We start from the raw sequence: 13,162 nt of genomic DNA, 5'->3' as shown, positions 1-13,162 counted from the left end.
GTCATGCCCCTTACCATAGCCGCCTGCGTGCTTCAGTGTAAATATTGTGTCAAAATCAAATCAATTTGAGTGCGATTTAAACCCGGATGATTGTAACCACTCTAAGTTTGTCTGCTTTGGGAAAACTAGCGTGTCTCAGACACAGTGATAACACTCGTTGCCTTCTCTAGTGCAGCTCAACCAGGTCTCGTCCCATTCGTCGGTATTTGTGATATCACAAATCCTGGAAAATATGTGTTGTAGTCCAAACGAGTCATTCGTTGTAGTTTTTGAAAAGTGATTTCTGTTAAATAAAATATCTCCTTTTGAAGTGGACTTTGAGCTTTGTAACTTTGCAGATCTTTTTTATCCTAAAACAGCAACATTACAGACTAACTTTTTAGTTGAAAAAGTGAAAAAGCATAATAGGACCCCTTTAACTAAAGTCGAACTGCAAGAACTGGAGAAGATCAGCACCTGGGTCATCACCCGCAGCTTTCCCTGCAGTGCCACCTGTGGGCTTGGCCTCTGTACTCAAGAGCTCTGTCCTATTGGGGGAAACAGAAACATCTCCAGCACGTCCTGCAAGATGAGGACTGCCGGCTGCTTAGACACCTGGCAGTGTGGACTGAAGACCCAAACAGCAACTGCTGGTCAGCATTTGGTGCTTGACTGCCTAGAGGAAGTGATGGAAGCCATGGGCCGCTTTGCCTTTGTGGTGTCCTGGCACTTTGCCCGTGGAATCATCACATCCAATGACTCGTGATTCAGCCGCTATGAAGCCCTGAGCCTGGACAAGGTGCTGCTAGACCCTCTCATAGAAGAGAATTCTGGGACATACCGCTGTGATGTACTGGACACCAGCAAACGAATAGTGAAGAGAATGTATAAAGGGGTGAAAGTGCTATCATCCAATGGACTGAGGTTAGACTTTGCAAAAGGTCTGATTCACCATGGGAAAACCCAGAGAGCCTGCTTCCTAACATCACGACCACAGGAAACCCGTATCCCAGCAGCACTGTCCGAAACATGGTGCTGATAAGGGTGTCCATATCTGCTGCAATGGCAGCAGTTATCCTCCTGCACTTGTGGGATTTTTACCGAATAAGAGTAAGAAGAACAGCTCAACTTTCCCAGTTTTGGGAAAGTTTCAAAGATTAAAAAGTCAAATTAATATCCCATATTCCTTTTCCTGCATCATTTACTAAGTCACTGATGAGTAGAAGTGTTAAGAATGAGTTTGACCAAGTCACAAATGCGTGGGATTGAAAAACATGTTCAAACTATCTGTGTACTCATCTGTACTATCTGTGTTTTATTTATTTTTTCCTTTTTATTCGAAACATCCCCAAACGCATTAACTATATCATGAAATATCTTGATTCTCACCTTTATAGATTATGTTGATCTATAGTTGGCGATGGTCAAAGTAACCTAATAATGTAATCTATTAACTATGCATAAAAACCTGTCTGTTAACAGATATGGGTGTCATGCCATAACATATTTTTAATACGACTGAGTTTATATTTAATGTGAATTTAACATTGAAAGTTAATGTGAATAAAAACATTGCAAGTTAGGCTACTAATCATAACATTTTCATTGTACAGAGAAAGAGAGCAAAGAACATTACATTATCAAAGAACATTTTCACTGACATTCTAGTTCAAGCACTCTCAAAAACTCACATTAAAATCACTGAAGCTGTTTACACTATGAAATTTATATATTACAGATTCGTACACAGTACACACATTTGCACTTTGTTGCTTCTGACGAGAGAATTCGTAGAAATGGTATTCATGCAGCGAGTGAGCGAAGAAAACACCGGCATTTTAGCGATGACTCATCTAAACACCTCTGATTGGTCATTGCATTCATAAGCTCAGCAGCATCGTGTGTGATTTGTTAAGCGCCAGCCAGCGAACGCAGATTTGAATTTAGCATCTGATGATATGACGCACTGAACGTTCTATCACGCCGGTGTGATTATATTAAATATAGAAAACATTAATCGGCTATTTTTTGTCTTTTGGAAGCTGCATTCAAAATCCACTTGGCTCAAAAGTGCCCCCTCACTTTGAATGGGTATGACGCCTATGTGTGTACTATATATAGAGTGGAGCTGTTAATGAACTGTTTTATGAAAACTTAATGAAAAAAGTTCACATCTGTGTTAAAGAGGTCAAACACTTCACTTCATCAACAATTGGTCAAGTAGTCAAGTTCCTAATTCTGATACCAGTAAATGATGCTTAAAAATATTCCTTAAAGGGATAGTTCACCCAAAAATGAAAATTCTGTCATCACTTGCTCACCCTCAAAAGTTGTTCCAATCTTATATTCGTTTCTTTCTTCTGTTGAGCACAAAAGATGACATTTTGAAGAATGTTGGTAACCAAACAGTTGATGGTACGCATTGACTTGGTTACCAACATTCTTCAAAATATCTTCTTTTGTGCTCAACAGAAGAAAGAAACTCATACAGGTTTGGAACAACTTGAGGGTGAGTAACGACCGAATTTTCAATAGGCAAAAGATAATTAACCATAACGATTTTCAGATTTACATTCAAGAACAGTATGTTCTTCAATTAAAAAAGGGGACCATTAAAAAAAAAAAAGCTATAAAAAAAGAGATAATTAGTATATTAAATATATAATCCTGTTTTTTTGTTTCGTTTGTTTGTTTTCGTTTGTGTTCGATTTTGCCACAAGATGGCGCTCAGTCTCACAGAACGTATACAGTGTGATTAAATGGTTTAGGTTACGGCCATTGTTGTAGTAAAATATGTAATATATTGATGATGTTATCTTTCTGTCACCTATAATAATTTAAGTTACTGGTAATATGTGTCTACTCTATTAGGCTACTACAGTATGTACAGTTATTGTGGGAAGAACTCAAGCCAAGTAAAGCAGAATCAGCAGTTACTGACACCTCTCAAATGTCAGACAGCTATGAAATGAATTGGAGCTAAAAGACTCCTGCAGGCTAAGAGTGATTCAAACCAGGCCAACGAGTCATTCTTACCCTTTACGTTTTTGCCCATTCATTTGGTGAAGTCTAGTGGTTTGGTGGCCAAATTTATAGTGTGTGCGAGAGATAGAGAACTTAGTCTTTTGTGATGGTGTAAACAAGATGTGGACAGGCCCTGATGGCTGTTTGTCATGCTGAGGAAGCATCACCTCAAGCGAAACAGGGACGTTCGCAAACTGGCTCCGACGAATGTCCTCCAAACGTCCGCCAGCGAACGTTACAAAGAGGACCAAATGCGGACGTAAGTGGACGTCCTCAAAACGTCCGCCAGCAAACGTTACACAGCGGACCAAATCCGGACGTCCTCCGAACGTCCGCCCCCGAACGTTACAAAGCGGACGTACTGCGGACCTAAACGGACGTTCAGAACGTCCGGGGGACGTCCCCTGTTTGCTGGGCTTTGACTTCCATTTTGTGGACAAAAATGCTGAGACTTTTCTCAAAATATCTATTTATGTTTCAGAGAAGGAAGAAAGTCATACAGGTTGGGAATGACAAGAGTAAATGAAGACAGATTTTTTTTTTTTTTGTGAACTATTCCTTTAAACTGCAGGGTTGCCACAATCATCCCATGCAGATGATGATACATGTTTTATTTTCTCACTAATTTCACTAGAGCTAGACAAAATTCAGGCCTTAGGCCTGTAACCGTTAACCAAAATCTATTTCTACTGACTTTAATGATAGAATTAAACAGATATGAGTGTTCATGTTTACTTCCATGGACATCATTTAAAAAATATCAAGGTTTTTACACTTAATTTTTGCTTACAGAAGTATTTTGAGCTGTGTCCAAAATAAAAAATTACAGTGTCTACAGTTCCATGGGATAGCAAAGGATGCACTCTTTAGAATCTCGCCAGAAGTACTGCAGGTACTTTGTGTCTCCTGTTTTATGAATACTATCAATTCGGATATACTACTCCTTTCAACTACTGTTTTTCACCTACTATATAGTGGGGAAGTATGCATATTTGGAGGCAGCCTTTGTTAACATAGCTGGCTCATATTTGTCTCAATAGTACCAATGGGTTTAGATTTTATACTGACACCTGTTGGCCTGGATGCATGCAAGTAGTAGGCTACCACTAACTGCTGTGGTTTTTCACCCAAACTGTTTGTTTCTGTCATACTATAAAAATTAACAAATTTCATTCAGTACTTGTGTTTCGTGCTGGTACACGGCTGGACATTTGATATCAGCATTGCGGCGCCCATGAAGGGGTGACCCTCTCCATGCAGAATATGACTGCTTTTCTAGAGCATATGGTATGTCTAGACTCTAGACTCTAGAGTCTAGAGTCTTCATTAGTGAACATCATGTTAATGATACATCCCAAAAATGCTATTCACTTTTATTTTTATTTATTTATTTTGTAAAACGTTTGAAATGCATACATTCTGAGCATCAGACATGGTGTCAGAGATCAAAAGGAACTATCTTCTCGCTACACACATCTAAAGATAGGAAGGGATAATTTCATCAGTTCATTAAACTGAATACGTGATTGTTCAAGCGGTGCAACTTGCAGACGGCCCCTCAGCGGCAGACTCTCTCTGCAGCTCCCACAACCGTCTCACTTTTCATGTAGTCCACCAGACTGAGCACTCCTGAACTCGCTACTTCGCCTTTTACTGCACGGTTTTGCCAGTGATTTCACGGTTACTGATCGTTTCACGTGCACTCCCATTTTTCACATCATTTCGCTTCTCTGGCCACTTTCCTCATTTATGCTGCAGGCAGTCGGTGGGCTACTTCTCTAGTTTACTTTTTAAACTAGAAGTGTTTTAATGAGATGCAAATTGCCTTGCGGTTGACTTAGATGTTGCGCTTTGCTACTTTTACAGAAGTTTCTTCAGTTTCAGTATAACATTTTCCCCTGCCGCATCCTGGCGGGAGGTTGCGTACAGCGCGCGACGGATTCAATGGATTAATTTTCACATCTTCACATCAGTTCTCGCACAACTGCCTTATACTCTTGTTTGTTTGAAGGCTTTTTTTTTGTTAAAAATGAGCAAAATAAACACCGAGGAGGACAGTAAACAAGAAAACGGGGATCTCAGCAGCAAGGACTCGGACCGTCAGCTTCGCCTGAGACTGTGCGTTTTAAACGAGATATTGAACACTGAACGGGATTACGTCCCCCCCCCCCAAAGAACACCATTCATTGTCATCATTTACTTACCCTCACATTCTTCCGAACCTGTATGACTTTCAGGACAGTTTTGGTTACCTCCCAGCTAACAAAAAAAGGGGAGGTTGCGTACAGCGCGCGACGGATTCAATGGATTAATTTTCACATCTTCACATCAGTTCTCGCACAACTGCCTTATACTCTTGTTTGTTTGAAGGCTTTTTTTTTGTTAAAAATGAGCAAAATAAACACCGAGGAGGACAGTAAACAAGAAAACGGGGATCTCAGCAGCAAGGACTCGGACCGTCAGCTTCGCCTGAGACTGTGCGTTTTAAACGAGATATTGAACACTGAACGGGATTACGTGAGAAACTTGGCATTTCTGCAGTCGGTAAGTAGACTGGGTTCAATCTAAACTCTCTGAGCGCTGCAGTTTGAGTACCCATGTCGCGCGGTTATTGTTACAGTCTCGTTTACAGGCTCATAAACTGGAGATAACGGGCACTGGTGAAGCTGTCAAGATGTGTTTTTTAGTCACCGTACTGGCGTCAAGAAAGAGGACGAGGGAGAATACGTGAAACAGGCAGGGTTTCTATAGTGTTGGCGAGGTTATTTTTAGTGGCATTTTTATAAAAAAACAAAACATGAAACACAAGGGACTGTTGTAGAGGGACTTATTGGGGGTTTTCATTAATGATGCTTTAAAAGGACTCGAACGTTGTTCCTCCAAGTGTGTGTTTAACTTTCTCAACCTTTTTTGCTTTATGTACCCCTACAGCCCAAACAGTAAGGTTCAAGTACCCATTCCATCATTTATTTTATTAAACACACAAAAAAGCGATACTGTGTGTAAAACACTTAAGTAGCATATACATTCTGTTATGATTGTCATCCACACAAATTTTTGTTTATATGTTGTTTTCTTTTTTTAAAATGAGCTGAAAATCATGATATTAAGCACAATTATTTATCTAAAACTATGTTTTTATTGTTATATTGGTTTAAAATGAGTTTAAAAACAAATCCAAATTGAAATCAAATGCCCCTTTAAACCTTCTTACACACACCTCTGATTAAGAATAACTGTTTTAAATGACTCCGTTTCTTATTTGCTGTATTTTTCTGTTCTCTATTAGTCGGAAATATCTGAAGTGTGAACGCTTTCAACCCGAGAAAGAAGAGTCTGTCACTTGTACTGCCTTTTTAGTCATTCAAACAAGCTCTAACTTAAATTAGTGTGTATTTCCTGGTCATGTGCCATTTCCTTTTATAAGCTCTGTCTCAAAAAATCAGCAGCGACTCATGTGAGAGGTGGGATTTTCAGGGTCTTCAGGGCAATCTAGTAAATCCCCTGTAACTTTCAGAACACTTTGTGTGTTTGTTTTTGTTTTTTTGGTCTTTTGATAAAACCGGGTTGTGCTCATCAGCATACAATCCTGCTCAGCCCAAAGCACGTGTCCTATAGCAACACCCCTCCATTACTGACCGTCCACAGTATTTCAATGCACTGATAAAGTATGTTAACAAGTAAAAAAATAAACACAGAAAGTGTTTGAAATCTCCAGATAGATTTGGCATATTTGACATGTGTTTTCTTGCTCTGATTAGCATCAGATCATGACATGGCATGCCTGGATTTAAGAATAGACAATCATGAACCCATTCATATTCCAACCTTCCTACAAGTTTAGTGTTTGATAACTAGTTTAACATTAATGAACTCTGTTATTCATTTTTTCATGCATTCCCAAATGCATTTCTCACATTCCACACCAGTGCATTTGTCCGAAGCCTCTTGATTCTGGGATAAATTTAACAGGATCAAAGGAACTGGAGAGGTTTTACAAACATGCCAATGAAGCATGCAGCCTTACAGTTATTAAGCCAGTTTTATAACAATCCCTCATAATCATATTTGACTGTTAAGCTTCTGGAGTACAGTGGGTTTGTGAGGAAGCTGTCAGTTGATGGCGTCGAGCCGACTGGTGGTTTAAGATTTAAGTAAAAAATGCTGTTTCTGGTTTCCTGAGAGAGGATGGGTTCACTTGTCCTAGTTATTGTTCTTTCTCTGCATATGGGAAGAATCATAGGGCCCTCTCATCTGCTGAGTCTCAGAGGGATTCATCTCCCTAGCGGTGCATCTGATGTTATCTGATCTGGAAGCATTAAGTGAAGCGCGACCAATCAAATTAGTCCCTGCAGATGCACCTGATGGCCTCTCGTCAAGATATTTTGACGCAGGTGAAGCGAAGTGGACGGTGGTGCATCAGGTGAAAGGGAGAGGAGACCACTTCGTCTTTCAGCATCTGTGTCTTTCCAAGGGCCTCAGTGTGAAAAACAAGGCCATTCCTTGAGATCGATATCAAAGACGTCTGCCTTTCAGTCTTTTGTCAGCACGCACAGTCATGGCAAACAGCATTGGCTGCCACACTCTAGGGGAGACTGATAATTGTTTCATGAATTTGTTTAGATACTTAAGTAAGATACCCAGACAACTTTTATTAGACCAAAAGGTTTCAGGACTGTGACATTGTCGCTACCTGAATGGCTCTTCTTGCATCTGTTTATCTGTGGAATTCCATTAGGAATATCTAACAAAAGGATAATGTTATAGTTTCAAAGCAGTAAACCAGGCTGTGATTTTATAAATGGCTGGCAGAACCGAAGATTCCCTGATGAGTCCTTTTTAGGCATCATGCCCTATTTTTTTAGCGTCTTTTCTGTTAAATTTTGAATTTTATATCAGAGATGACAAAGAGTAAGGTTTAGGTGTTAGGAATCTTAGAATTGAGTCAAAAGTTCATTAGTTGTTCCCAGAATGACCTGTCCAATGCCATTTTTTTGAAACTCCACTGACAAATGGATGAAGAAAAGTATTTGGCAAAACAATCAAGAAAACCAGTTGGCAAATGCATTTTGTGATTTTAAAATTGCATTTAATAAAATGTATTATTAATAACTATGTATAATTTATTATAATTTGTTATGGCTTTAGCATTTTAAATCATCAATTAAATATATTATAAATAATGTTTTAAATGTCAGGTTATTTATTGAAAAATTATTTATTTTATCGTTTTATTTCATCAAGCAGTTTTAAATATCTATTCACTTGTCCATGTAAAATTCTATTTGTTTTTATATTTGAATTATTAAATTGATAATTCATTACTACATTTTATTTTTAAGTGGGTCTTAAAAAATAGCTGGAAATAGTGTATACACTACCATTCTAAATTTGGAGTGGGTAGGATATTTTTATGTTTTTGAAAAGGTCTTATGCTCACCAAGGCTGCGTATATTTAATCAAAAATGCAGTAAAAACTGTGATATTGTGAAATATTATTTTAATTTAAGATTTAATTTGAAATATTTTAAAATGTTTTTTTTTTCATGTGATGGCAAAGCTGAATTTTCAGCAGTCATTACTCCCGTCTTCAGTGTCACATGATCCTTGAGAAATCATTCTAATATGCTGCTTTGGTGCTCAAGAAATATTTGTAAATCATTTCATCAATATTTGTAAATTTGTATCATTATGAGTAATCTTTACTGTCACTTTTGATCAATTTAATGCATCCTTATTCATGAGCCCAATAGGAAATCCTTTGTTAGTTAGCTATGTCCCATTTAACAGACCTTTTAAACCATCAAGATAGTAAGCTGATTCCAAGGAAAGTTTCCCTGGAGAAACTTGAAGGTTAAATGTCTTGCTCAGGGGCAAAAAAGTAGAAGATTGTGATTCAATTAAGTTTTGAGTTCCTACATGTAAGAGCTTCAGTGTTCTGTGCCCCCTCTAATGTCTTTGCTACCAATCCAGCTGTTGTTAGTTTGTGTGGACCAGCTGGGCTCCTGTGGACAAGAGACTCCCAAAGAGTTCACCCAGACAGGATGACATGAATGTATGGAGGAGCAGGGGGAGGAAGTCAACCTGGTGCTTCCTGCTTGCTGATGATGTCTCTGTCTGAGTCCTTACAGGAGGGAAGCACAATAGGCTTTCTGGGTTATAAATAATTATAGATCTGATCTGCACCAAAGTGTCATAGCCAGCTACCCAGCAGCCATATGGCCCAGTGGGGTACACGTCTGCACACGCCAAACTATGGAAACAATCCTCAGTTTAGATTAACTGCCATTTTATGGTTTATGTGTAAGCTGCAAATCTATAAACCAGAGATGCCCGGTTCAGGGCCCATGGGCCAAAGTTGGCCTGCGATGACATTTGGCCCACCATGTCATATCACAAAAATCAAATAGGAAAAATAAGGAAAAACACATGCCATTGAAGAATGAATTTCTTATTTATAATTTTGTTTGAACATTTTTTTTAAACATTTTTTGCATTAAAATGTAGTAAATATAGTTGTATTTAATAAAAAAAAAAAAAAACATTTAAAAATAATATATTTGGATATAATGCAATAGGTTATCTTTCTACAGGTTATCTTTTTTCATTGTTTTAATTTTAGTTTTAGTATTACATTATAATACCATGCATATTTTTCCTTTTTTTTGTATTTAAAGAAACCAATCCAATGTGTAGTTGACATTTGAGGCTTAACACTATAGAAAAGCAATAAATGTTTTTCAGTTAGTGTTTCTGCCTAAAACTTAATTTTCATCTAAAAACATGGCATGTGGTTGCTTCAAACAATGGTATAAACATCATTGAATGTAAATTGTTATAATCATAATTAATAATCGCAATTACAATTTCAAGGGAATAATCGACAATTATGATTTTTGTAATTATCGTGCAGCCCCATAATGCAAAATTTAATTTTGGCCCACAAGTTTTAAACAAGTTTGATTTTTGCCCCTTTGTATTGTGAATTACACTTGTTTTGAACCTGTTTCTCTCTGCATTTATAAGTAGTTCATATTAATTTTTGTAAATAAACATTATCGGAGTATATTTTACAAGAAAAATACTATTTCAGTATTTCTACCTCAAAATTTCATGTTTAATTCAATGTTACTTGCCATTTCCTTTGCACTTCTAAAATGTACTACACCAAATGTTTTCACTTTATTAGTGCCCGATGTGTTTTACAAGCGTAGATGGATGTATAGATTCAGTGCTGAGAGTTTTCGCTGATCCCCGTAGACCCTCCAGATATATTGCACAGCAGTACTGATGATCATCAGTAGTGGCAGCGGTGAGTCTGCAGCTGTGAGCTCTCGCTGTGACTGCCGCAAATTCTGCTGATTACGCTCCTATATCCTCTAAAGTGTCAGATTAAAAGTGTTTTAAAGCTGCAACAAGTCATGCGTTATAAGCCAGGACACAGAGGCACAAGTCAGCACGAGGAATTTCAGGAATCTCTTCAACTTTCCTGTGCTCAATTAGCTTCGTAGACCTTTCCTCGTGTTCAGGTATCTGATATCAAACAAACACTGGGATAATGTTGCTAATTATAGCTTAATTTTTAATGCTGATGAGTGACTGGTTTTGTCAAGGGGGTTGAGCTTCCTCATGTTCTACTCTGATAACGTATCACTTGAGGGAAAAATAGTTGAAGGAAAAGTGCTTTTGTAGTTTGAGCTGTTTCTGATGACTTTTCTGATGTCTGTAACACTCAAAGACCCAAGGATATCTGGAAATAAAAATGAAACGCAAGCATTAATTTCTAATATGGTAGTTGTTTGGTTCTGGAGAATCAGGTCACCTGAGCCATAACTGCTCCTAGGGTCAGTGTCCTGCAGATTTTAGCACTAATTTGTCACAAAATACTGTACCTGCCTGGAAGATTCTAATAATCCCGAAGACCTTGATCAGCTGGTTCGGGTGTGTGTGATTGGGGTTGGAGCTGAACTCTGCAGGACACTGTGCAGTTTATTTCTGTGATGGCAAATCTGATTTTTCAGCAGCCATTATTCCAGTCTTCATGGTCACATGACCTTACAGATATCAATCTAATATGCTGATTTGAATGTTGAAAACAGTTCTTTGATGAATAGAAAGTTCAGAAGAACACCATTTATTTGAAATAAAAATCTTTTGTAGCATAATAATTTCTTTACTGACACTTTTGATCAATTTAATGTATCCTTGCTGAATGAAAATATTTAATTTCTTTCAAAATAAATAAATGAATAAAAATAAAAGTTTTGAATGGTAGTGTCATTTCATCAGAATACACAGCTACTTTTGAATTGTCTGTAGAGTGCATAGTTTGTGGCATCTACCAGCGACTCAGCACAGTCACACATATTTAATATTCTGCTATGTGTAGAAATATTTGGGGCAAATGATAGTTTGTCATGGGCGGGGCTACCTAGTGCGAAATAGCAGAAACCGCAACCAAGGGACCAATAAAATGTCCTGTCAATCAATGTGGTAGCTGCTGGTTAATGGAAAAATAATGCTTTATGTTGCAAATCATCAATGTTGCATGTTTTTCATGTTCAGAATGTTTTCATGTTAATGTTTTGTAGGAGGACATCTTGAATCATCTGCATCAGCAGGGAATCTGTGAGGATCTTGTACAAAATAATCCTCCCGTGGCCTTTTGTGGTCTGACAAATATTGTGAGCAAGGACATCTGCTGATGTTCTCTGTGATATTCAGTATTTTAAGCCAATCGGATCGGCTGAGCTGAAAGTCAGACTTAGAAATCCTAGATAGTCGACTGATTGGTGAGTCACTGTGAGGTCACGAGCACAGCATGAAACTGATAAAGTCGTCTGTGTTCCCGATTGCCCTGTCAGAGGCCTGAGAGAGGTGTTAATGAATTATATGCTTATTCAGATGTCAAAAACAGAAAGAGATTGGGATATTTAACCAGGCAATGGTGTAATGACTGTCACCTGCACTTACTAGTTAGATTCACGCCTCTAATTTAATCACATCTACCTGGCCAGGCGCCGTCTTACAAACACTTACGTGAATAAGGTATGCCTGTTGGCACCTCCTCATCTTTTACAAACAAGCTGACAGCAAACAAAGCCATGTGTTAGAGATTATGAGATCCTATCAGATGGAGGAGAGGTATGCAGACCACAGGCATATGGGATAAGGCTCTTATCAGATGTTCTTAAAATGTTAAATAAACTTCGGATTGTGGTTTGCATTAAACTGACACTTACATAACTCCTCTTTGAGCAGGTTTAAGGTCTGTTTTGTGCTCCTGGCTGTTTAATTATTCAGGTGATGAGGATTTATGTGCATATATGAGGTTTGTTTTCCCTCTGATCTCTTTGTGGGATAGTGGGTGTGATTATTTACTTGATTTAGATACAATACTGGTGTTTTCTCACTCTCTCTTGACCGCCAATAGCCTTGATTGTGACCCCATCACAAACATTACTTTTGCAGCTGTAGACAATAGCCGACTACTTGAGAGGCATGTTTTGCAAAGAGAAAGGCAGCAGTAAATAGAAGGGCATACATTGGCACATTGACCCTTGACCCCTTTGACCAGAAGAGCTCTAAGGAATTCCTCAGTTGTCCTGAGGGAACTGCCCCTGCGGTTTGTGCCCAGAGGCCGGCTGTAGTCATGACTCTTGAGATATTTTTTGGGTGAGAAGTAGGGGTCGACCGATATGTTTTTCAAGGCCGATGCCGATACCGATTATTACAGATCAAGTAGACCGATAACCGATATTTTGAACCGATATATATGTCTGGTGTAAAAATGAAAATTAATATCAAAATTAAGAATAACAAGGGCTCTGACAAAAACTGCCTTCCCTGGTGTTGGTTGAGTGTAGTACTCCCACAGTAAACGCTTTATTTTAAAGAGTTAAACTCTTTATTTTTGGCAAACCTTCTGATCAATAATCAAAAATGCTGATAAAAAATTAGCCTTCCTAACATGAGGTGAAGTGATTTACAGGGGCATTTTCTTTTTACCTTTGCAATGGCATCATTTTCATGTCAAATTCAAAAATTTATGTTTATAAGCTTTTTAAAATTTCTATTTAAAACAATATAATAAGAAGTAGAATAAGACAAATAAGTTACCAATCATGAAATTAGTATTAATGAAAAATTAATTTATACT

The 13,162-nt window shown here is 38.0% G+C and overlaps 1 protein-coding gene across 1 annotated transcript in view; it reads left to right on the top strand.

The window, feature by feature from the left end:
* The first annotated feature begins 4,564 nt into the window (after positions 1-4,564).
* LOC107679267 (phosphatidylinositol 3,4,5-trisphosphate-dependent Rac exchanger 1 protein-like) overlaps positions 4,565-13,162 on the top strand; it is an 83,579-nt gene continuing 74,981 nt past the window's right edge. Inside the window, 2 exon segments of the mRNA XM_016474782.1 lie at positions 4,565-4,921; positions 5,281-5,547. Of these exon segments, the coding sequence (XP_016330268.1) occupies positions 5,392-5,547 (156 nt within the window). The 5' untranslated portion in view covers positions 4,565-4,921; positions 5,281-5,391.

Source organism: Sinocyclocheilus anshuiensis, unplaced genomic scaffold (assembly GCF_001515605.1).
Source record: "Sinocyclocheilus anshuiensis isolate Anshui unplaced genomic scaffold, SAMN03320099.WGS_v1.1 scaffold13, whole genome shotgun sequence".
In the NCBI taxonomy this organism is placed as follows: Eukaryota; Metazoa; Chordata; class Actinopteri; order Cypriniformes; family Cyprinidae; genus Sinocyclocheilus; species Sinocyclocheilus anshuiensis.
Note: the sequence above shows the minus strand (reverse complement) of the source record. Positions and strands in the feature narration are given on the sequence as shown.